Source organism: Heteronotia binoei, chromosome 13, assembly GCF_032191835.1.
Source record: "Heteronotia binoei isolate CCM8104 ecotype False Entrance Well chromosome 13, APGP_CSIRO_Hbin_v1, whole genome shotgun sequence".
Lineage (NCBI taxonomy): Eukaryota > Metazoa > Chordata > Lepidosauria > Squamata > Gekkonidae > Heteronotia > Heteronotia binoei.
This window is the reverse complement of record NC_083235.1, coordinates 30796251-30822419: the sequence shown is the minus strand read 5'-3', so window position 1 is coordinate 30822419 and position 26169 is coordinate 30796251. Positions and strand designations below refer to the sequence as shown.

The 26169-nt window shown below is 45.9% G+C and overlaps 1 protein-coding gene across 2 annotated transcripts; it reads right to left on the bottom strand.

Moving 5' to 3' along the window:
• Positions 1-1021: 1021 nt before the first annotated feature.
• On the bottom strand, positions 1022-14806 carry ATP5MC2 (ATP synthase membrane subunit c locus 2). 2 transcript variants are annotated; one of them, XM_060252354.1, is made up of 5 exons: positions 14791-14806; positions 7157-7230; positions 3812-3889; positions 2238-2428; positions 1022-1303 (listed from the first exon to the last, which is right to left on the bottom strand). In XM_060252354.1, the coding sequence occupies exons 2-5, from the start codon at positions 7193-7195 to the stop codon at positions 1189-1191; spliced, it is 423 nt and encodes a 140-aa protein (XP_060108337.1). In that variant the 5' UTR covers positions 7196-7230; positions 14791-14806; the 3' UTR covers positions 1022-1188. The 2 variants fall into 2 exon arrangements, with proteins under 2 accessions (XP_060108337.1, XP_060108336.1); XM_060252353.1 differs by lacking the exon at positions 14791-14806 and adding an exon at positions 14634-14736.
• Positions 14807-26169: the final 11363 nt, after the last annotated feature.

The following is a 26169-nucleotide window of genomic DNA, read 5'->3' as shown; positions in this document are numbered from 1 at the left end:
ATTGGATTATTATTTGTATCATACTGCACTGGGTTTCTTAAAATGTTGTGCTTCACCTCAAGTCTCAACAAGAAAGGCTGACTATAAATAAACAGTGCTGGCAACTTTAAACTGCAGCTGCTGGTTGATTTTGTGCTGGTGGTTTGATTGTATTTTGCACTGTCTTATACACATTGTTGGGAGAGGCAGTATATAAATAAATAAATAAAAAAAAACAGCAGAAGAGAAGAGTAGGAGGAGACTGGTTCATACCCTGCCCTTCATTACCCAAAGTTGTCTCAGAGTGCCTTACAATCTCCTTTCCTTTCCCTTCCCCTCCTCACAACAGACACCCTGTGAGGTAAGTGGAGCTGAGAGAGCTCTGACAGAAACTGCTCTTGAGAGGCACAGCTCTGCAAGAACTTATGACTGACTCAAGGTCACATCAGCAGGTGCATGTGGAGGAATGGGGTCAAAACCCAGTTCTCCCAAATAAGATTCCATGCACTTAACCACTACACCAAACTGGCACTACACTAAAATGGCAGGAGCTCTCCTGGATCTGCAATCCTATGCACACTTATTTAGAGGTGAGCCCCACTTAATTCAGGAGGCCTTACTTTTGTTTAAACTTGCGTCAGACCCATTCTAGCTGCAAACTAATGTTAAAGGAGAACAGAATAAAAAGTTACCAGATCACAGGTGCTATGTCAGGCAGCACGTAAGGAAGGGAGAGAGAGTTCTCATTCCTGCTACAGAATCTCCAACTCAGGGTTTTGCAAACTTGTCACCTTTTAAACTTTTCCTCCTTGACCATTTGGCTGGAAACTTGCTCTTTCATTTGAACAAAACTGGGATTCTCAGTGAACAAATGGAGGCACTGAATGTTAAAAGGAGTACATTCCGCAAAACTTGAAATGTGTCAGTATCAAATAGTGGAAGTGATGTCCCTAAGCTTCACCCACTAACTGTTCGTTGATGATGAAGGGTAACTGGGGTTCATCCACTAGCTAAGAATCCACCAAGAAACCAGAAAAAAAAATGTATATCAATACAGTATTTATTTGCTTTCCCCCTCTGAGCCAGACAGATGCAGTTAACAGACGGGCTCTCCCTATCTGCCGCAGAACAATCAGGTTGGAGCACACACGAGACTAAACACAGAGGGATGAGAGGGGAGCGCACAGCAGGCGGGCACATCCGACTCCTTCACATAGCAAAGAGGATAAGGAATGCCACCATCAGGCAGAACAGCCCCATGGCCTCGGATAGCGCAAACCCTAGAATGGCATAGGAGAAGAGCTGCTGCTTCAGGGAAGGGTTTCTGCAAGGGAAAGAGAGAGACCTGTGAGTGAGACAAACAGTGTCAACGTCTTAGCTACTGTGAAGCATCATAAAGGGACAGGGATCAAGGACATCACTTCTAACAGCACGGTTTTCGGAAAGGAGAAAGTCTTAGTTGCCCAGCCTAACACAACCTTGCAATAAGGCGATCTCCTTTGCCACACTTCTACATTCTGTGGAATATGAAAGACAGAAATGGTGCCGGGGGGCATTTTGATAAAAGGAACAACCATAGCGGAACAGAACAAGCCTTTATAACAGGATTGGCATCTGCTGCAATGATTATGTAGGCATCACCTTACTTTTGTTGCATGTTACTTTCACACCAGTGCAGGGGCCTGAGTTCAATATCACAAAGTGGTTATCAAACAGTTCCAGGGAACCCCAGTTTTCAACGGAAGCTTATCAGGGGTTCCCCAACAATAGTAGACAACTTTGTAATTCCACTTTCTGGTAGTTTGCTGCTTGTATTGTTCTCTAATCCCAGTCCAATTGCATTGTTCATTGGTTATTTTATGCAATCTGACTGCTCTGTTTTATATTCTGTAATCTTTCTTGATCAGTGACACAGGCAGGCTATAAATATAGTAAATAGGGCTTGAAAGAAAGAAACATACAACAAAAAAAGGACCAAAATGCTTTTCTACAGCATGCATTCTTACAAAGAAGCCAAGATGAGTCCCAGCTTCAGAAATCCAGATGTTAAACTGCTCACCACCATATGCCCATGGCACAGATGTGGTCTGATTCCCACTTCCCTAGAAATTCCTATTTACAGACAGCAGCCAGTGTCAGCACACGAACTAAGTCTCTGGCTTACTGAACCAGGAGGTGTGCCTCCTTCCCAATCTGCAAGCTTCTCTTCTCAGACTCATGGAGAGCTCTTTCAAAAATGGCTTAGTAATCCAACATACCTGGCATAACCGATGATGAGACTGCCGAATACGGTCCCGATGCCAGCGCCGGAGCCTGCCACGCCCACAGTGGCAGCGCCCGCGCCAATAAACTTGGCGGCAGTATCAATGTCCCTGGAAATGGTGCTCGTTTGGAACGCCCGGCGCAACACCGGCAAGAGCTCATGCTGCGTAGCTGAAATGGAGCGGGGCTGGGAGGAGGAAACAGGAAAGGACAGAAAAGTCTGTAGCCAAAAGTGACACTCCACAAATGCACAGACAGCCTTTCAGAATGCTACAGTAACTATTACCACTCCTTGCTGTGGATTGCCTGGTGTTTTCGCACCAGGGCTGCCCAGTACATGGGTCGAGTCCAACATCATATGCATGCATGTGTGCCATCAAGTCACAACTCACTTATAGTGACCCTGGCAAGGGGCTTTCAAGGCAAGTGAGAAGCAGAGGTGGTTTGCTATTGCCTTCTTTTGCAGAGTCTTCCTTGGTTATCTGCCTTACAAGCAGGGCTTTTTTGGGAGAAAAAGCCCAGCAGGAACTCATTTGACCCCCTGGTATCACCATTGTTTCACACGGGGCGCTTGTGAAGAGAAAACCCAACAGGAACTCATTTGCATATTAGGCCACGCTCCCTGATGCCAAGCTGGAACTGTGTTCCTGGGCATTCCTGCTCAAAACAAGCCCTGCTTACAAGTATTGACTCAGCTTAGCTCCCAAGATTGGGCTACATGATATCATTCCACATTAGAGATGGGCACAAATTGAAAACAAACACTAGTCTGAGCATGAATCGGGTCCATTTGTGGTTCGCAAACCAGGGGTTCAGCTCCCATAATCCGCTACAATCCTGAGGTTTGTGGGAAGGTTTGTGCAGGCTCCGAGGGTATTTAAATACTTTCAGAACTTACTTCCGGGTCTGGGAATATAAATGAAGAAGAAGAAGACTGCAGATTTATACCCCATCTTTTCTCTGAATCAGGGACTCAGAGTGGCTTACAATCTCCTATATCTTCTCCCCCCACAAAAGACACCCTGCGAGGTAGGTGGGGCTGAGAGGGCTCTCACACCAGCTGCCCTTTCAAGGACAACTCCTGCGAGAGCTATGGCTGACCCAAGGCCATTCCAGCAGCTGTAAGTGGAGGAGCGGGGAATCAACCCTGGTTCTTCCAGATAAGAGTCCATGCACTTAACCACTACACCAAAATGACGTTGAAGCTCACCACTGGCCCATGGACCGACCAGAGTGAGCTTCGAGAGTCAGGCAGCCCAACTTGACTGAGTTCCCAGTGTGAACTCTGAAGATTTTTATAGGCCTTCAGAACCCACTGGCTCCGAAGGCCTATAAAAGCCTTCAGAGCTCACTCTGGGAGCTCAGTTAAGTCAGGCTGCCTGACTTGATGGCGCTCCAAGAGTGAGCTTCGAAGGCCTATAAAGGCCTATAGTTTCTCACTCAGCTAAAGCAGCTATACAGTATTTCCCAGGAGAGCCCCTGCTAGCTTCTCAGTCAGTAATCACTCCAGGTGCTGTGTGCAAGTTACTTCCCACTCTGCACACAGCACCTAGAAGCCACAAAGATTTACCTCATCCGTCCTGACCTCAGGCCGGTTCAGGACAGAAGCAGATATGGGCCTGCAGAGCAACCGGGAACTGTTCCTCACCTGCAGAAAGAAAATGTAAGCTAAAGGCAAATAGCTGAGATCAGTTCCCAGTAGTATAGACTTTTTTTTGGCAAACACATACTAGTTTTAATTATTAGAACCAATCTATCGTTATTAGAAACAACCATGACGCAGGGACTCAAATAAGGCCTCCCAGACTGTCCTATGAAGAGCTTTTGCTCACTCTTAGTCCAGTTCTGTTTCTACCCCAAATTTCCCTAATGGTGAGGAATGTGCCTGAATCTTAAGACTGGCCCAGCACATTTTGTCAGTCACGTCTCTTCCTAGACACGTGTAGATGCTGGCTGCCCACCTAGTGCACTTCTACCTTGCCCTTTATCTTAGGAGCTCATGGTGGTGGGTGTGGATCTCCCTTCCCTATTTTTCCCTTGCAACAATCCTGTGAGGTAGGTTAGGCCGAGAGTGACCATCCCAGCATCACTCTGCAAGCTTCCATGGCAGAGTAAAAATCTAAACCAAGATCCTAAACTCTACGCTACACAGGCCCCGGCTGTGGGGCTTTGTGTGATCTGTGTGGCAATGCTAGGTCTGCGGAATGGCATCTCAAAAGACATATGGAGGGCCCCTATGCTTCCACAGCTTACAAAACGTTATTGTTTTGGATAACATTTTTCAGATCAGTTTTTTTTTTAAAGTCTGTTTTATAGTTTGCCAGGCACTGACAAACTGCTACAGGCTGCTGTGATCCTCTGACAACTGTTTTTATTTTGTCATGTTGTATGGCACCCAGGAAGGCAGGGAAAGATAAATGTGGTGTTCTAGGCTGTGAAAAAGAAACTAGGCATCTACCCTGTGAAGGTTCATCCTCAGAGACACCAATAGTCTACACCCACGACAGCCTTAATGTTTTTTTCTTGGACCTCTGACCAGATTGGGACCACAAAGGAGTACATGCATCTTATCTAACACACATCCTTCTCAGTTCCCAAGAGCAGTGCCTCTCATCTGCAAAGCAGCAACTAATAACAGGAATAACAGTATTTTCAATACATTATTGAAAAAAGAGGTTGTCAAGAAGCCAAACTGCATGCTCCATGGTAGCAATCCTTGATGTGGCACCCACTTTTGGGCACTCCTGGTGCCCATTTACTTCTTTGCCAAAGCATCTTCTCCCCAAAACAAACAGCCAGTCCTTGCTTTCCTCCACCTCACTGGAGCAAAAACCAGTAGGAAGATGCTTGGCTTTTAGCTTCCTGCCATTTTGTGATTGGCCCCAGTAACCTCATGGCAGCCATTTTCTGATTGGGTCCAGCCCCGTGGCAGCCATTTTGTGATGGTGCCTATTCCCTGTTCTCACAATTCTAAAAGAACCTACAGGCTTAACATGGTTAGAGACCTCTGCTCTATAGTGCTCAAGGTAGGGAACAATGCTATGGTGCCCACACTTTGCCTTCTGTCTATTCACACAAAAGGGTATAATGTTTTCCATTTCATACATGGGGTATGATGCCGCAGTAGCCATTTTGTATATTGACTTCTGCATGCCATGCAAATATAGTCATTACCCTAAAAGTTAAGGTGAAGGTAGTCTCCTGTGCATGCACCCGTCGTTTCCGACTCTGGGGTGATGTCACATCATGACGTTTTCATGGCAGACTTTTTACGGGGTGGTTTGCCATTGCCTTCCTTAGTCATCTACACTTCCCCCCCAGCAAGCTGGGTACTCATTTTACCTCGGAAGGATGGAAGGCTGAGTCAACCTTGAGCCGGCTATCTGAACTCAGCGGCGCACTATTCAACAACATGCTCCTGCAGATATCCAGTACTTCTTGGAGAATCAATGACAAAAAGTCAAGAATAAGCTACTTCTCAGCTCCTGCAAGTCAGGACTTGTGGGTTTCTCCTGCCTCACACATAGTGTGGGGTTAGGAGACTGTGACTAGGAGACAATACTCTTTCAGCAGGAATGGCATCACCTGCCCTGGGGCTGCTGAATTCTACTTTGACCATTTGAGACTGGCAGTAGCAGCTTCCAATGGGCTGCTCAGGGGAGGAGGGGGAAAGAGAACACCCCAGTTCTACTGCATTTAGTTCTCTGCAGCAGCCCTGGAAAGAAGATGACTTCCTCATAACGATGAAAGTTCTGACTTGGAGGTACGCAGGTGTGCACAAGAGACAATTGCAATGATCCATGAAAGTGTAACTTAAAAAGAAATTTAGCGTCATGCATTTAAGTTTTAAGTGGAATGGTTACTCATGGCCAATGTTCCTTCTAACCTTGTGAGCAAAAATTCTACTTCATGAGCTACTGGCCTTAAAGTTGTGCACTACTGCATAAATTAGTTTGCTTTGGGCCCATTTTTCCTGAGCTAAAACAAAAATATGTGAGCCAGAAGCTAAAAAATTGTGAGCTAGCTCACACTAACTCAGCTTCGAGGGAACACTGCTCATGAAGACAAGTGAAAGGGAAAAAAATGAGCGTCTTAAGGCAGAGGGACAGGAACTAACAACCTCAATCAAGCTGAAAGTGTGTATGGCACAGTAGTTAGAGTACTGGACTAGATTCTCTGAAACCCACGTTCAAATCCCCACAATGCCATGGAAACTCACTGGTTGACCTTGGCTGACTCTCTCAGCTGAACCTACCTCACAGGGTTGCTGCTGTGAGGATAAAACAGATGAGGAGACCAGTGTTCCCTCTAAACTGAGTTAGTCTGAGTTAGCTCACAGTTTAGCAGTCTCTGGCCTCACACATTTTTGTCTTAGCTCAGGAAAAATGGCCCCTGAGCAAACTTATTTATGCTGTAGCTAACAACTTTAATACCAGTTGCTCACAAAGTTGAATTTTTGCTCACAAGACTCCACAGCTTAGAGGGAGTATTGAAGGAAACAATGTTTTTGTAACCCGTTTTGGGGAGAAAAGTATAAATAGCCAAGTGAAGCATAAACACATAAAATAATGTGCTAATTCCCACTGAGATCCAGATGCTAACCCAGTCAGATTCATACAAGATTTCAGATACTTTTCTTTGCTGACATGAGGACTAGAAACATGGTTCTTTCCTTAAAAGGAGAGAACAATGGAAAAGTAAAAAAAACAACCCCCCCAAAAACAGTAGAGGCAATTGCATTCCAAATTGGAGGCCATACTCCACGTGTGATGGCACAATCACAATTATGCAGATAGGTAATCTCTTGAGCCCACTTGCCAACATGGGCAGAAAATATTAGATAACACTTTCAAAAGCTGAAAAAGACAGTAATTTATTTAAAATACCCCAGAGAAGATCCATCTTGGCTACTCACAAGGGCGGGAGCTGAGACGAACTTTGCACAGGTGTACATATTCAGGGACGCTGGGGGGTGGCCACACTCAACAGCTGGAAAAGAACCAAACACCATGACGTTAGGAGAGGAGTGTCCCAGAAACTTTCTACTGTCTGCTGCCAATATAAAGCTATCATGGAAGGAAGGTTTATGGCAGGATTGGTACATGGAAGACAACACAACCCAAGGCTTAGAAGTCATAAGAACCACCATAAAAGGGATATAAAACTTGCAAGATCATTCAAAGCCCCCACCTTACTCCATGTGCACAAAGAGGATACAACACAACACCTACAGGGCAGAACGACATAAATGTTATTGCAAGCAGGATGAGCAAAGCCTAGCTCAGGGGTCCCCAACATGGTGCCCATTGAGTATTTTTGGAAAGTGGGTGATGTTCTTGTTCCACAGTGTGATGATTTGCTACTTAAGATCTGACTGGATGTGCCTGTTAAAATAACAATGTTTCAGTAGCAGTTGCTGCCATAGCGTTTATTGTCTCTCACCCTTATTTCCCAGGGGATTTTTAAATTACCCCTCCATCTCCTCTGCACTTGGACTTCCTCTGTATGTGTGGCTGCACCGCCCTTGAAACCATTTTGTGTATGCTTACAGAGGTTCACGAAGGTTGAGGACCCCTGGGCTAGAAGATTGACAGCTCAGGTGGCCAAGAAATTTGGCAATGCTTTCATTCCTGCGCAGGGTACTCCAAGATCTGGTGCTGGAACTTCCCGACTGGATTCTAGTTTTTGTTTCAATAGCCCTTAAGCACGAACCTACAAGTCTGGTGTTGTCCTTTGGTTCTTGTGTCCCATCCAATCCTCAAGCACTCACCGTGGATCAACAGGACCAAGATGACTAGAAAGAAGCCTGAAGGTGCTATTAATATCAGCTTTACTTTTTGTAACTTTTTAATGTTTGCTGAAGACAGATGGGCCTTGCATCATCTCTGGGAGATGGTCAGGCTGCGCCCTTGGAGACCCCCTTGCAGAGAAGACCAAAGAACTGGAAAAGAGCTATCAAGAAAGCCAACCAGGATTTCTTGGTAGTGAAATGAGCACATGAACGTTATAGTTCAGGAAATACTCTGTACCAAATTTAGGGTGCCTCCCCACAACCAAAGACTAGCAGAACATCATAAACTGAAGCATGAAGAGGCCATGCCAATGTTTATTTACTGACTCCATGTATAGCCCCTCTTTTCTCCCCAGTGAGAAACCAAAGTGGCTTACAACCAGGGCTGGCCCTGCCACTAGGCAAATGCCTAAGGTGCTGGACTTCTAGGTGCGCCAAACTGGGCACCCCATGTGACTTGGTGACATTATCAATGCAGGAGGGGGGCACCAGAAGTTAGCCTTGCCTAGGGTGCCAGATAGTCTAGGGCTGGTCCTTACAATGTCCTCTCCACCAGAAGCTGCACTGGCCCTAGTTTTTAGCTCTGATAGGCTACTCTTTAAACAACAACAAAGCACCATCTCGGAAAACAATTGCCCCAGGTTTAGATGCCAGTTCAGTGAGCTCTTCTCTGGAGGACGATACACAGATGAAGTACATTTGGTCCCCATGGTGTACTTGTGAAGAATAATGTAGCCCATGTTGGTCTCCAACCTATCCTGAAGTCAATACTAGCCACTAGTAGAGTAGGACAATCTAAGCAGTTGACTTGTGGAATTCACTGCCACTAAATAAGACAATGCCACTAGCTAGGTGAGCATTAAAGAAGGGAAAGAAAACCATCTGTACAGAGTCACTGAGCTCCTAACAAAATTGATTCCATCATAAATATTTGTGAGTCAGAGCTGATGGAATGAGTTCTGACAAATGCAAGTGTAAGTTGGAATAAATTTTGTTAACCTCTGAAGTGCCACTGGACTCCTCTTTTATTTTGCTGCCGCAGCCTAACATAGCTACCAGGGATTATCTTTTAAAAATGATGAGACGTTACTACCAATGAGATTGGTCATCAGTCAGTATACTTTATAACCTCCACTGTTAATGACAGTGTACCTGCCAATGCTGGGCTCAAAGAGGGCTGTCAAGGCAATTGTTATGCTCAACACAGGACATGTATTTTGCAGTACTTATTTCACCCTTCTAAAGGTAAAGGTAGTCTCCTGTGCAAGGGCAGCACAATCCTAAAGGAAAAGGAAGTTGCTTTTTCTGAGAGAGACTTTGTGTCCTTGAGTGTGACAGTATAGACAAATGGAGAAGAAAAGAACAGTTCCCTCTGTGCTAACACTTGGGGGTTCACACAATGAAACTGAAGGACAATTAATTCAGGACTGGCAGAAGGAATTACTTCTTCATAAAGTAAAGTAAACAATTAACTTATGGAATCATCACAAGATATAATAAGCACCACTAATCTGGGTTGCTTTAAAAGGGGACTGGACAAATTCATGGAGGATGGGTCTATCCAGGCCTCAGATTCGGTGGGAGCTCAAAGGAGTGCAGCTCCTGAAGCTTTCTGAGAGTTCCACCTCCTCCTTCTGAGAGTTCCACCATTGAATAGTAAGTGCAGCTGCATAACAATCCCTGGATGAGCTCCACCACCTATTTTTCTACAAAATGACCCCTGGGTCTATCAGTAGCCATGATGGCTAAAAGGAACCTCCAGGCTCTATCCCTCAATACCTGCTCTCTCTGTGTGTGCACTTATGGGGAGCCTTCATGCCCTACTTGTGGGCTTCTTGAAGGGAATCCTGGTTAGCCACTCTGGGAGAATGAAGATTGAACCTTTAATCTGATCCAATGGGTATATTCTTATATTGCTTCATGAGATCAGAGCAACTGCTGCAGAATAATACAGCTATGTGGCAAAAGCTGATTCGTGTATTTTAAAGCATGCACACAAAAGCGGCACAATCCTTGCAGGTTCAAACCTTTTCTGGATCCATGTAGTGGACAGCATTTTTGGAACATTGTCCCATATCAAACACTCCTTGCATATGGAAAGTTAGCATGACTGGGAGAAAGCCAGGAATAATGTACTCCCTTGTGTGCTATCTTTTCACCTACAGGGAATTTTGGCACTGGGGAAATATTCAAAGGATCTTCTGATAGAATTCTAATACAGTGCCATGCTTTCAAGAAAGAACCACATTAGGTTTTTTAAAAGTCAGAATCAGCTAGGGTGACAAGCAGCCATAGATGTGGTGACCCTAAGTGCATGCAAAAGGGGCCTGTACAGCAGTCGTTCAGCAGCTACATGACCAGACTGGCCTGCCACATATTGTCTCAGTTGCTGGCAAAGTATATTCTGAACCCTCTACTCTGCCTGCAGGTTTTGCCTAATCTGTCCATGATGTACTAAAGCGCCGTCTGTCTGAAAGCCAACTATGTAACAGGAGAACCCAAAAGTCAAAGTGACCAGTAACCCTATATCAAACTTCAGACCATTCACCTCTGCAAAACACACAGATTCCAAAGGCTAAAAAGCATTACCCTAAGGGTCATGGGACTATTCCCTCCTTCCTTGGAGCTATTCATAATCAAAAGTTCTCAGGCTATCCACACACAAGATTCCCACTCCCCACATTGCACATGCCATACTGGCCTTCAGATGCTTATTCAGTCAAGCTGGTAGCTCACAGAGCCCCCCAGTTAGAGCTGCCAACCTCCAGGTAGCATCTGAAGATCTGGCAACAGAGTTCAGTTCATCTGCAGAAAATGGCTGCTTTGGAAAACAAGACTCTATGGCAGAGGTGGCCAAACTGCAGCTCAGGAGCCACAAGTGGTTCTTTTCACACATATTGTGTGGCTCTTGAATCCCCTATTGCCCTGTCACATGGTTTAGATAAGGCATTTCTCCCTTGAAATCACTTATCCAAGCCAAGCCAGCTGGTAGCTTGGAGGATACATTTAAAGTTAACGTTGCTTTCTTTCCACCTCCCCCTCCTCTATTTGCTTTCTTTCCTCCTTCCTGTCTTGCGGCTCTAAAATGTCTTTCATGTCTTGGAGCTCTCAGACATCTTAGGGGAGGGATGGTGGGTCAGTGGTACAGCATCTGCTTGGTAAGCCAGAAGGTCCCAGGTTCAATCCCCGGCATCTCCAACTAAAAAGGGAAATAGATGTGAAAAACCTCAGCCTGAGACCCTGGAGAGCCGCTGCCAGTCTGAGTAGACAATACTGACTTTGATGGACCGAGGGTCTGATTCAGTATAAAGCAGCGTCATATGTTCATATATGATGTTTATTCTATGTGGCTCTTATGGTAAGCAAGTTTAGCCATCCCTGTTCTATGTCATTATACCCCACAGATGTCTCTCCTTTTCCCAAACCTTGCCTTCCTCAGGCTCCACCCCAAAAATCTCTAAGTTTTTCCCAACCTGGAGCTGGCAACCCTACTCAAGGTCCTTTTTAGCCTTTACCATAGGGTCCCCATCATGGGGCTTGGGGGCACTATAGCACCTGCTGACATCTTTCCTGATGCCTGCCCACTGAGTTTTTTAGAAAGTAGGCAAGACCAGGTGGGGGTTGTGCCCAGCAAGGTTTCTGATTGGCCACTGGAGATTTGGCTTTTGATTGGCCACTGGAGATTTGATTGGCCGTTTAGATTTTTATAAACATTGCTTTGGCAGCAGCTGCCATCACAGCACAAGGAACTTCACTTTGAGACCAAAAGGAAGATGCAGCAGGCATTTTGTGGCTGGACTCACCTCCTGCTACAGCCATTTTGTGGCTGTACCCATGACATTGTGTCAGAATTCCAAAGGTACCTGGAGGCTCAAAAAGGCCGAGGACCCCTCCCTGCTCTGCCAATACTGGTTGTTTCAAGGACAGTTTTCTATCTCTTGAATTAAATCAACCCAGGTGACATAAAACACTGCAAGCTTTTGGATTCTCCAGAACCCTTCACCAGGCTGGATGTTGCAAAAAAAGAAGGGACAGGGGGAAGAAAGATGTCTCAGGTTATGATTTAAAACACCTTCTCATGACTGAAGACATCTGCCTCCCCCATGTTTTTATAGCATTCAGTGTGATTTAGCATTCTAGAGAACTCTAAACACTGTACACTGCTTTTGTGTCGCTTTTGTTTTTGGATCCATTTTGGTTTTTTGTGGTTTTTGGCATTTTGTTCTTTTCATTTGATTTGGACCAATGCAGTTACCTGCAACTTTTTTATACTCCTTGAAGACATTCCAGCTTGTGACAGCACTGCTGCTTTTCCCCTGCTTGGCTGCAATTCAAGGCCACTCCTGACCTCACTTATCTTCCATTTCCTCAATCTCTTTCAGAAGAGATCTGCCTCTGTGAAGTTTTCCACAATGCTTCCCAACTACACAAGACAGAAAAGCCCAATAGGCACCCGTGTAAAAGACAAAGAAATAGCAAGAAACACGGGGAAAACTCTTAAGACTAGGAATATACACAATCCAAAATGCTGCATAGTATATGAAAATACAGGAAGACTAATAAACTACTGGGTGCATATAGCAAAATTACAGAAAGACATTAACAATAAATCCATACAACTCAAGTGCAAACCACTCAGTGACAAAAAAGCTTTCAAACAGTCCCAAACAAAAGTGGCAGGTGAAAGACAGGAAAGCTCTCTCAAAAACGACGGACTGTTTGAAAGACTTCTTGTCACTGGGTGGTTTGCACTTGAGTAGTAGGGATTTATTGTTTAGTAGTGTCTTTTTGTAACTTTCATATATGCATTCAATAGTTATTAGTCTTCCTGTATTTTCACATGTTATGCAGCATTTTGTGTATATTACTGGTCTTATGAATTTTCCCAGTGTTTCTTGCTATTTCTTTCCCAAAGGTAAGAATTATTCTGTGGTAAGCAGCTTGGCAAATCTCCCTTTTTAAGTTGCTTCTTAAAGCAGAAGAAAACAAGAAAAACTCTGATAAAGAGCTTTGCATTGGCAGTGTTTTCTAAGGCACATAACAGCAAAATCACCTTGTACTGAGTCAGACTATAGATTCATTGTAACTTCTCTAAATGGAAGCAGCTTCCTGGGGTCTCTGTTAGTCTCACCTGCTACCTGTACTTTTGAACCAAGGGACCTTCTGCATGCCAAGCAAATAGCTCCACAACTACATAATCATAGTATAGACACCTAGTCAACACTTGGTTGCCAATTTATCAGATTGAACTGCTCCTGTGTCTTCAAGAACAGCTTGATCTACAGATCCATCTTCTAACTCCTGTTGGACAAGCTTCAGTTAAAAGCACAGGAGCAGGGCTCTGTAAACCAGAAGGTTGACCTTATATTGACCCAGGAAAAAGACTGACCCAGAAAAACAAACAAACATCCAATTCATAAAAATAATTTCATGTAAATGTTGCAACAGTTTGTTTGTATAACTGTCTGCAGTCTCTGGCTGCAATATGTGCATAACCTTAAACCAAGTTTCCAAAACAGGACAGGAAAAATATATAAGGCTTGCATCCTGTACCTTTGCTCCACATATGCTTTTCTCCCACAGCTGTGGAGGCTGTCCTACTCTATGCTGCTTGCTTCCTCCTGCATGAGGTGCTTTGAGGCTCATCGAAAGAGTGGAATGGAATAAATGAAAAGACTTAGTGATGCAAGCTCCAACAGAGTACTGCCTCTGTAGCATCTGGTAAGCAGCACAAGTAAAGGTATAAGAAGTAAAAGTCCAGAAGCCAAACCAAAATATATTTCATTTAAAACTTTTGGGAGAAGATAGAGACGGCGAAAGTCCTTCATCCTCTTTCCCAATACACAAGCCAAGAACATTTCCTTTCAACAATGAAACACCCTGCAAGATAAAAACCAGCACAGCAAACAAGGGCGCAGAACCTTTCTGTTTTGCTAGTTTTCATTTTGCATGTTTATATTTAATAAGTAAAGCAACATGACAAGCCCCTTCCTGCACTAGTGCAGCCTACCCAACCACTGCCCCTTAGCTCATTCTCCTTCCTGTGTGAAGTAGAAGAGAAAGAGAAGCATTAAGTGACAGTGTGATGGGCACTTTATCTTCTCACTTGCAAACGCTCCACCTGCTTGATTTCTATGCTTCAGTCTACTGTAAAGGACCATGGCTGAGACACAAAGGCCAAAGCAAATGGCTAATCTTTGGTGGACAGCATTAAAGTGCCAATGGCTACAGCGGGGGTGGGCACATGCTACAACAACCTATTGCAGCTAAGGTCTGGGTCTCATTACTACCTGGATGGGAGGTCTTCCAGGAATCCTATATAAGCTACCTTAAATTACAGAAGAAAGAAACGCTACACATAAATGCACGGAACAGATAAGATAACTGATGCATCTGCTTGAAGACAACCTTCCCTAGATGCATCATCCTTGCTATGCACTATAAGAAGCACGTCAGCTGAGCTGTAAAGCCAGAGGTTAGAGCTAAAGCTGGACCTCGCAGGCTTCCTTCGGAAAAAGAACCTTAAGGTCTAGTTCCGCCCACCAGCCAAGAACGTTCCCAAGGTTGGCCACGCCCGCCACAGGCTCCACCTCCTCCTCACCCCGCTAACAGAGGCATGCCTCTCTCGACCCCCCAGTTTGTCCTTTTTGTGCCGGAAAGCACCAGAACGGAAGAGACAAATAGGGAAGCTCGAGGCTTGCGAAGGGAGGAAAAAGAACCTTTCTAGGCTACTCCAAGCCCGGACTCCGCGACCCTACCTGCTGCTCTGGGGGAAAGCTAGCGAGAGGAGGGCTATCGTTTGCGCATGCGCCAGCGGAAGAAGGAATCGCGTACATCCGGGAGGGACCCGGAAAGGGTATATAATGGAGAGCGAGGCGGTTAGCGTGCCCGTCGCTCGAACGGCAACGGCGAGTTATATGTGTCATAGCGCCATCTGCATGGCGCGGTGGTGGTACTGCAAACTAGGCTGATCGTCCTAGTCCTCTTGCGCTGTTGTGCTGCGGGGAACTGCGGCTTCTTGGCAGCACCGGCATTTCCCACCCGATCTGAAGAATGTTTACTCGTAAATAAATCCCAGGGATTTCAGTGGAGCTTGCACTCACGTAACTGTCCATAGAATCGCTTATGCGCCCGGGTGTGAATTCTTGAGCAATGGACCCCCGAGCACAATTTAATTTCGGCTGGGAGCAAAACCGGAGGTCATGCCAGGAGCAGATTTATATACACACCCGGGGGTGGGGGTGGGTTGCGAAATTCCACCTCAGCACCAGAATGTCATAAATGTTTGCGACACCTTAAAAGACTGAGAAGGCTTTATTTCTGTATAACTTTCGCCGACTACACAGCTCACTTCATGTCATGCATTGTTGTGGCTCCAGTACACGGAAATTTATACTGGAATAAAACTACGCTAGTCTTTCAGGTGCCAGGAGACTCCCGGTGATTTCTGCCACTGCAGACTAACGCAGCTACTCCAAGGGGCTTCACCAAATCACTTTCACACCCGCCCTTGGCGTGTTTTTTCCTCCATCTGAATTCTTTGAAACATTGCAGGAGCATGTGCTCATTGGCCCTTGTAGGGTGAGGCGGGTGCTTTTAGAAAATGTATGCAGAGTATGCAGAAACCTTACGATCTTACCTGTAAGCAGCGGGTCGTTTTGTAGAAAAACAGATGGTAGAGCTCATCCAGGGATTGTTATGCAGCTGCAATACTATTCAATGTACGAGGTGGAACTCTCAGAAAGGTTCAGGCGCTGTGCTCCTGAGCTCCCACTGAATCTGAGGCCTGCCTGTAACATACCCACAAACAAGGACCATCAATCAATACAAGTGGGAGGTCAGCAAGGCATTGCAAGGGGCACGCTCAGGCCTCATCATGCCAGGCAGGGGTGGCCCTAACTATAAGTTACAAACTACATTTTCTATATATAGCTAAGGAGTTCCCAGAGTATGAACTCATGAAGCTGCCTTAGAATGAATCAGACCCTTGATCTATCAAGTACAGTACTGTCTACTCTGATTGAGAGCAGCTCTACCAGCTCTGTGGTTGATGTCTATCACATTGCCAGCTACCTAATCTTTTAACTTTCAACCTTCTGCAGGCTAAGCAGATGATCTACCACTGAGCCAGGACCCCTTCCCATACAGAAACCACAGTCTTGTCTGCAGATGGATCTTTTCTGCTCTCTCTGGTATAGTTATGCATCATTGTCCTATCTCCCAACCAGTCCTCTAAGCTGAGTTACTGTGAGCTAGTTCACAGTTTTTTAGCCTCTGGCTCACACATTTTTGTCTTAGATCAGGAAGGGTGGCTCCAGAGCAAACTAATTTATGCAGTAGTTCACAGCTGTAATGCCAGTAGCTCATGTAGTAGAATTCTTACTCGCAAGACTCTACAGCTTAGAGGGAGCATTGTTTTAAGCATGTTTTATTTTAAGCTTTTAAAAAATCTTTTGTGTTTGTGTCCTTTATAGAGTTTATATCTCTGCTACCTGGCATTACATTTTATGACACACATGGCCCGGCCCAACAAGGTCTCATTTATGTCAGATCCGTCCCTCATGACAAATGGGTTTGACACCCCTGCTTTTGACTAAACAGATGGGATGCAGGGGAAACACTCTCCCCTCGCTGACAATAAGTAAAGCCATAGCTCAGCAATTCTTTAGTAAGAACAGCTCTAATAATCCCAGATCCATCTTCTCATTTTGGTAGTGAGGGAAATGGGGAGGGACTGTGGCTCAGTGGAAGGGGACCAGAAGGGGAAAACCTGACTTTTTTGAGGAAAGGGGAAAATAGAAGAGGAAAACAATGACTTCTTTGCAGTAGAAGTTCCCAGGTTCAGTCCCCAGCATCTCCAGTTGAATGGATCAAAATGTGATGTGAAAGACCTCTGCTGAGACCCTGGAGAGCTGCTGCCAGTCTGAGTAAACTATCCTGACATTGGTAGACTCTAGGGTTGCCAGCTCCAGCTTGGGAAATCTCTGCAGATTTGCAGGTAGAGCCTGGACAGGGTGGAGTTTGGGAAGGGGAGGGACCTCAATGTGGTATAATGCATTTCCTTACTTCCCCAGGGGACCAGGAGAGGGAGGAGCCTCAGCCAATAGAAGAAGAGCTTGGCAAGCGGTATTGCAGAAGGAAGCAAGAGAGAGGGAGAAGGAAGCAGATCAGCCAGTTGCTTGAGAGCCTGATAGGAGCCCTCTAGAGGCCTGATTCAGCCCCTGGGCTGCATGTTTGACACCTCTAGTCTAAAACAAACAGAAGTCAATTGGCACATTAAAGCTGAACACAAATTAGGTCTGACTTTCACACTTACGTTGGAATATTTTTTGTTAGTCTTCATAGTGTCCTTGGAACTTTGTTTTATTTTGCTGCTTCAGAACAGACTAACATGGCTATTGGGAGGGGCACTCAGTGGCAGAGCACCTGCTTGGCATGCAGAAGGACCCAGATTCAATCCCCTGCATATCCAGGTAAAAGGTGCAGGCAGCAGGAGATATGAAAGGCTCTGAGACTCTGGAGAGCCACTGCCAGTCGGCATTTTGCAACTGGATTTTTGCTATTCTTACACAGTTAAAATCCAGTTTGCAAAACACATTATTTAGTGCAGTGTGAATGCACCCTCAGGCTGAAGTAGCCACATACCTGTTCAAATGTTTGTACCCATCTGGAATCTATATATCTTGCAGGCCTCACAAGTCTCGAATCCTCCACAATTCCCCCTTAACCCCCAGTGGTCATAGTAAGGATGAGCTTTTTGTGCAGAATAGTACAGGATGAGACTGAGAGCAGATTTGGTTTCTGGCAGGAGATGCACTGAAGCCTAATCCAGACAGATCCATTTAGATAGGATTTGGAAGATGAGCTTAATCTGGCTCACAGGTTTTCCTCTTCTGGTCCCAATGATGCATCTCTTTCCCCCTGCATTAGGTAACTCATCTGCTTTCTTCCGCGTGGGATGAAAGGCCCATTCAAAGAGCTCCTGAATTCCTTCCCACCTTAATACCTCACGAGCATCATTCCCACTTGCTTCTTCCTTGACTCACACACAGGAGATAGTGAAGGATGTGTGCATGAAGTGAGGAGAAGCAAAGAGCCTCAGTCCTGTGGACTCCCTCACTTGGGCATGGATCTGCAGCTGGGGGCAATATTCACTTGTCACTCAAATCAAAACGTTAGTTGAAAATTATTTGCTAAGGCTCTGGTTCTACCAACCAGATTGTCATAGCATTGGTTCTTTTCCCGATGTTTTTTCCACCTGGGCATAGTCTACCTTTCTACCCCTTACTGTTTAAATCCCACCCTTCCTCCAAGAAGCTCAGTTATTCCCATGGTCTTCTCTTATTTTATATTCACAATACCCCTGTAGGTTAGGCTGAGAGAGTTCCAGCCCACAAGGGGCTGGAATGAGACAGTGAGGGGGGACACTCTTTTTTGTGACTGTTTTAGCTCTGTTGCTAGAAAGCTAATGCTTTAATAACAGTGACATTTTAAGGGACAACCTCTTCTGGAGAGAATCTAGAAAGGAATCTCAAGACAGCCACTCACTGCCCAGGATCAGGGCTTTTATTGTAGCAGGACTTCCTTTGCATATTAGGCCACACCCTCCTGATGTAGCCAATCCTCCTGGAGCTTACAGTAGGCCTTGTAAGAAGAGCCCTGTAAGCTTTTGGAAGATTGGCTACATCAGGGGTGTGTGGTCTAATATGCAAAGGAATTCCTGCTACAAAAAAAGCCCTGCCAGGACACTCCAGTTTTGCTGGATTTCTCCATGTATTTATTTGCAGCCTGCCTTTCTCACTGAGACTCAAGACGGATTACATAGGATAAGTTAAATACAGTCAACAGCATGGGGCATCCAATAAAACAGCGGAATAGGGTTTGGATTGCAGAAATCGGGGAAGAAGGTGAAGCAAACTTAAAACAAAGTATAAGCATTTAAGCAGGACATGTCAAGCAAGGCTGAAATTGCATTCTCAGAAGCATCATGCTTACTACAGAGTACCGCAGTATAATCCAGTCTTTTTGCCAAGCATCTTTCTACACCATTACATTACAGTACATTCCCTGTGTTACAAAGCCCTCCTGAATAAGTCAGTTTTGCACATTTTGGGGGAAGCCAGACTGTGACTTTCTCAAGCAGGCCATTCCATAATACAGGGACCACAGTGGTGCACACACTTGAACAGCTAGCTGTCGATTTTGCCCATCTGCAGGGTGGCACCTGCAAAAGGCCCTGCTCAGATGAACAAAGCTATCTTGGCAAGGGCAGAGGAAGGCTGCGATCACACTATAATCCCTCTAAGCTGTGGAGTCTTGTGAGCAAAGATTCTACTTTGTGAACCACTGGCACTAAAGTTGTGAGCTGCTGCATAAATTAATGTGCTCAGGGATCATCCTTCTTGAGCTAAGACAAAAATGCATGATCCAGACGCTAAAAAACTGTGAACTAGGCTCACACTAACTCAGCTAAGTGGGAACACTTATTCTAAATAATGCACTTTTAATGTGGATTTTATTTGTGTGAACTGGCAAAATCCAGTTGGAAAGTGCATTGGAAGCGGGTTGAATGTGCATTACTTAGTGTGTGTGTGATCACGGCTGAAGAGGTGGTTGGAAGGATTTGGCATGTGGCTACAGGTTTTACTGAATTATTTAATTCATGTATACCCTGCCTTCCTCTCCTGTTCCATTAACATTTGAAATGGATAGGTGGCAATACATCACTAGACTGCTCTATTTGCTGTTTTATTGATTCATTTATACCCAGCCTTTCTCCCCAGCGGAGAACCAAAACAGCCTGACATCATTCTCCAGCTCTCCATTTTGGTGAGCCAGTTTGGTGTAGTGGTTAAGTGTGCAGACTCTTATCTGGGAGAACCGGGTTTGATTCCCCACTCCTCCACTTGCAGCTGCTGGCATGGCCTTGGGTCAGCCATAGCTCTTGCAGGAATTGTCCTTGAAAGGGCAGCTGCTGTGAGAGCCCTCTCAGCCCCACCCACCTCACAAGGTGTCTGTTGTGGGGGAGGAAGATAACGGAGATTGTAAGCCACTCTGAGATTCGGAGTGGAGGGTGGGATATAAATCCAATATCGTTGTCTCATCATCATCATCATCCATTTTATCCTCACAACAATCCTGTGAGGTAGGCAATTAAGAGATTGGTCCAGTGAGCTTCCCTGGTCGAGTGGGGGATTTAAACCTGGGTCTCCCAGCTACTATTCCAACACTCTGAACCACTTCCTCGCATTGGCTGCCCTTGGGGGCTAGCGCTTGCCCCGTACGCTCGCTCCCACAACTCCCTTTCGAGCTGCTCATTTGTCTCTCGAGTCAGCACAATGCGCGAAAAGCTGCCCTGAACTTCCTCCTCTTCAGGGGAAGGGGGAGCAAGACACCAAGAAACCGGGGTGGGGGAGTGGGGAGCTGGCATGACCCGGAATGCTGCCCGTCGCCTCCTCCTGCTTCGGCGAGAGCGGCTGTAAATCAGGCGGGCTGGTGGGCCCTCTTTTGTCCGCCCGCTTGCATTTTGCACCCCGTTTTGTCCCGGGGCTCCGTCCTCCCTGCCCCACAAAACCCGGCCTGCAAGCTGCTCGGGGAGGGGCTGTAAATCAGGCCGGCAGCTTTAGTGTTTCCGAGGAAGGAAGCTGCTCCTCAGCCAGGCAGGCGCACCCGGGTGGGCGATAAAATGCCGCGGCCGGCCCGAGGAGCAATTTGCTGGGCACCGAGCCCAAGCGTGCCGCGTCCGCCCCCGCCAGGCCGTAATTTAGCGCCGAGGCCCTTGCGCGCTTTCATGATCTCTGCGGCTGGTCGGAGGAGAGAGATTTATACATCCGCGCGTGCTTCTTGCGTCGCCGCCGGGGCCCAGATCTGCATTTTGATGGGCCGCCTTGGAGCTTCTTCCTTCAAACGGCATGCTGGGGGTGCGGCACGCGAAGCTGGGCCGTGGTATGGCGCGTAACAGAAACGTGTGCATCATGCATGTAAGATGAAGTCCATACTCGAGTCGCATAGAGGTTGCTGTGACGCAGACGCGCGACGGACCTGTGCCTCCCACTGCACGAAACTCTGGCAAGACGAATTGCCTCCCTACAACCTCACCACATCTGCACCACTTTAGCGCATGATTTGAAACATTCATTTCTCCTCTAACTGCCAGAGCTCAGTCGCACCGTTGAGCTGTCCCTAAACTGGTGCTCACCTGTGTGCGTTTTGGTATCACCTTGCTACTTGAGGAGGAAATCTGAAAAGTCTTGAAAATGTTGGGGTTTTTTAAGCCTCAGAGGAGGGAGGGGGCGTCAGGAGTCACAGGCATGTCCCTCAGATCTGAGGAAGGGAACTTTGTTTCTGGGAGGCTTATACCCTGAAAATCGTGTTGGACTCAAATTTAGCTGTTCTATTGCTGGCCAACATGGCTACTCAATTAAACCAACGTCAAGATGTGGCCTGAAGTTCTGGAACAACAGCTCATTTTCCAGACTATAGTTCCCTTGGAGGACATGGCAGCTTTGGTGGGTGTACTCTATGGTATACCATAGAGCCTAGGAAAAACAAATTTTAGAGTGGCATCATAGTCCTGCTGAGGTCCTTTGCCAAACTCTACCCAGAGAGCCAGTTTGGTGTAGAGAGTCAGTTTGGTGTAGTGGTTATGTGGGAGAACTGAACGTGAAAATGGTGGTTCATTTTCTTTCATGATTCATTGGGGTACCCAATTCAGTGATTCAGTTTGTTTTGTGTTTTTTTTGATTTCCCAAACAATTCATGGTTTGTTGGTTTGTTCAGTTTGGGAAGGCATGAAATGGCCCCCAAGAGGGCTAGGAAGCACAGGCAAGCTATGATGTGTCTGGCGCAGTGACATCACCCAGAAGTGACATTATCATGCCGGGCATGTTGGTGGATGGGGGGGGGGGACACTATCACTTTTCTTCAAGTGGTAGAGCGTCCCAGTTTGTCTCCAAGTGATAAAGTGTTGCCTGGCGACATGCCTCGCGTGGTAATGTCACTTCTGGGTGACATCATTGCGCTGGGCACATCGCAGCACGCGAGAAGGATCCCCTCTCAATAACAACACTGATGAACCATCCCCCAAACAAACTGTTGTTTTTATTTTATGCGCATTACCACTTGCAAAACCAATTTGTGACGAACCATGATTTGGCCATTTTTAGCATGAATAGCAGTTCATGCTTTGATTCTTGCCCATGCCTAATCTACATAAGTGTGGATGCACACGAAAACTCATACTTTTAAACAGGGCTTTTTTTTGTAGAAAAAGCCCAGCAGGAACTCATTTGCATATTAGGCCACACCTCTGATGCCAAGCCAGCTGGAACTGCGTTCCTGCTCAAAAAAAGCCGTGCCTTTAAATAAATCAAACTTTGTTGGTCTTAAAGGTGCCACTGGTCTCATAACAGAAACAGTCATGAATAGTTGAGCCTGGGTAGAGTTGCCAACTTCTGGGTTGGGAAATCCCTGGATATTTAGGGGATGGAGCCTGCAGAGGGGAGGGTCTATGGAGGGCCCTCATAGGTATATAACCCACCAAAGCAGCCATTTTCTCCTGGGAGAACTGTTATCTAGAAATTGGTTGTAATTCTGGTAGATCTCCAGACCCCATCTGGAGCCTGGCAACTCTAAGCCTGTGACTAAAACTTGTTCTGTGAGTTTGTGGCACAAGGTATGATTTGAACTCAGAACTTGAGGTGCAGACAGAAATTAGGCTTTTACCCCATTTCTATGAAACTACCTCACGTTGCTTATTTTCTTTCATGGGACTATTGCCGGAATCCATACCAAAAATAAATAAATAAAAATCTCCTACTAAAAATACTCAGGCACACACACAGAGGCAGTAAATTCTCCCTAAACACATGCACCCACACGCTAGCGCAGGCAGGCAGAGTAAACACGCTCGCCCTGAATACACAGGCACAGATCTCCAATAAACAATTCATTCTTTCTCTGAGCACACCTTCCATTAACTTTGCACCCCTCCTTCCCCCTTTCTCCTTGCAGTGGCCTGGCAGTCTTACTCCCCGGGGAAGAGGCTGGGAGCCAGCCTTCATATCAAGTTATCTTTGCTTAACCCAAGGTTTCGGTGATTGTAATTTATACACCTGCTCTTTGGGCCAAGAAAAGCCATTAACTCATCTTTATTGCTGAGGGGGAAAACCCAGGATGCAGCTTAAAGTATTTCATCCCTTGCGGGGTCAAGTTTCCTGGGATAATTGGTTTGCGATCAGGTGAAATGTGTGTGTGTGTGTTTTTCAGAGGGAGGGGAGAACACAGCCCGCTTTGCAGCTGCTGGTGGCAGCATGCGGTTGGTTGCTGCAGTCCTGTGGCATCAGGGCTGGAAAAATAATAGCCCCTTCCTGAGGTGCGGCTGAAGCAGTGGTGTGGCACACTTGTGCTTGTCCTTGTTATCTGTGCCTCTTTTTTCCCCTGGGTTTGTCTGTCTGTTCCCCCTCCTGCCTCTTCTAGCACATTTCTCTCAGCAGTGATGGAACCGCATCTGAGCCACACAGTCTTGTCAGGGCCTCAGTTGTTATGTGGATCATCTCAGTTTTGCACCTCTATGGACAGGGAAAGGGTGCCACAATCAGACCTATCTCATTGCTGTAGGTATTAGGAAGTAGCTAGCCCCTGTTATGATACACAATGGGCCCGCCCCCCAGACAAGGTAGACATTTTTCTCTACTTGGGGGACTTCCCAGATATGCAGAAAGGGATGACCTCCAGTGTTCCCTCTAAGCTGAGTTAGTGTGAGCTAGCTCACAGTTTTTTAGTCCCTGGCTCACACATTTTGGTCTTAGCTCAGGAAAAATGGCCCCAGAGCAAACTAATTTATGCAGTCACTCACAACTATAATGCTAGTAGCTCACAAAGTAGAATTCTTGCTCATAAGACTCCACAGCTTGGAGGGAACCTATTTATTATTTTATTTATGTCCCAACCTTTCTCCCCAGTGGGGACCCAAAGCAGCTTACGTCATTCTCCTCTCTTCTGTTTTGCCCTCACAACAACTATGTTAGGTATCTTAGGCTGTATATTTGGCTGAAAGAAAAAGACCCACCACCCCCAAATCCCAGGACTGAGTATGTTCCAGGAGGATGGAATGTTTAAAATAACTGATAATTAGTTAAAGGAAGAAAAGAAAGGGAATAATTAGCCTGCTAAAGCCCCTGAGAGCATAAGAGATCCTGAAGGGAGAGATTGGGAGTGTGGGATTTCCAGACTATTCTCCCCTTCTAGAATTCCTTGCAGGTCGCCAGACTGAAGGTGAACAAAGTGCACAAATCCTTTCACGAGCACTCCAATAAGGAAGGAAGTTGGCACATGCAGGGTTAGGTGAAGAAGAAACAGCCCCCCCCCCCACCAATTTTTATCCCTACTGGAGAGGAAAATATAGATATGTGCTTCTTGCGAGTCAAACTGGTGGGTGATCAAACATTTCTAATATTGAGAAGGAAATGCGCAAGACAGAAGATGAACATTTATCCATTTGTTAAAAGAGCAAAGAGATCAGCCAAAAGTCTACAGGGAGACGGGCACAGCACGGGAGTAGTGGGGAATGGGTACGTTTTGCAAAGGTTCAAGCATCTGGTGTCATGACAAGCTTGGGATGTGACCTGTTTTGTCATTTCAGAAATAAAATAGAGGAGTCCCCTGCCCCCCTGAACTGTATGTATGGAATAGGATTGTGTAAGGGGGAGCATATGAAAAATCTGCACTGAAAAATTATGCACGGCCTTGGGGTCCAAGTGGCCACAAGACAGCATACTGTTTAAGAACTCTTACAAGTCAATGTGAGGGTAACAGGAGGGACCAAGATGAATCGAGAAAGGTAGGAATCAAAAGACTACCACAGAGGCTTAACAGTGAGAAGATGGAGAGATTTATTCAGGTAGTCCAGCCAAGAGAAATACAGAGGCACATGAAAGAAGAAAAATTAAGCAGAAGAACTGAGTGTCAACTGAAGAGGTTTTAAACACAGAGGGGAAGGATGTCAAAAAAAAAAATGTGATAATGATCACCAATGGACAGGGCCGGGGCCTGTAGGTATTGGGTCAGCCTTACAGAACAGGGGGGAAGAAACAGTGCCAGAAGAGTGATAGAGGTAATGCCAAGGGTCTGGCCCAACCCATCAACCAAGATGGCCGGAGGCAGGGCTGTATAAATAATAAGGACAAGTCCTGCTCCTGAACCCTTACTAGAACTGAGGAACAAAATCAGGGACAGAGCTTATATAACCCCAGCTGATTGGCTGCCCTAGTCACATGCCTTGGCTATGCTGGCTCAGGCTGCAATTCCTTGAGTTGCCACTTGCAGGTTGACCCTGCTACTTACTTTAGGCCTAGATCGCTTGGCTTATGCTAGGTTGCCATGGTGTAAGGCACCATAGGCCCTGGAATGCAGGGTTCTGTGTTCAAGATCCCTGCAGCCTTACAACCACAGCAAGCATCTGGTTTGAGTAGAATCAGTAGATCGAAGAAGGACACATTTTAGAAATATTAAGAGAAGAACCTGACTAGCCTTAGTTGGAGGAGTGATGTAAGTGATGTGAGCTGAGGCAGAAAGAAAATAAAGGTAATTCCCAAGCTCTTCATTTGGTGTTGCCAAATGAGAGGTCGAAAATTAAGGTTTAAATGTGTGTTGCATTTGAAATAATCAACCAAAAAGCCATGAGAAAGAGCCATGAGACAATTGGGTCAAATGTCTGTCCCATGGACCACAACTAGCCCACCCACAACCAGTCAGTAGCTCTTTTCTCCGCCCTCCTCCCTCTCCCGTCCTCATCCTTTGAAACTTCAAGGCTGCCAACTTTCTCAGCTCATTCTGCCTTGTCTTTGCTGGCTGCAGCAGGAAGCTCTTCTGGGCTTGCAAATCTACAAAGAAAATGCAGAATGGATTTTTCAATAAGGTCTCTGCACCCAGATAGATAGTCTACCTGGGCCCAGAGACCTTAATGGAAAATCCATTCTACATTTTCCTTGCAACTTTGTCTGAGCTGCAATATGTTTCTATGGAGTGGAGCTTAGTTTCATTTTCCAGCTATCCTATGGCCGGCTGAAGCTGTTGTTTCCTGGAATGTCCTTGCAATAAAAGGTTGATGCTTTGAGCCAGCTTGTCTCTGCTGAATG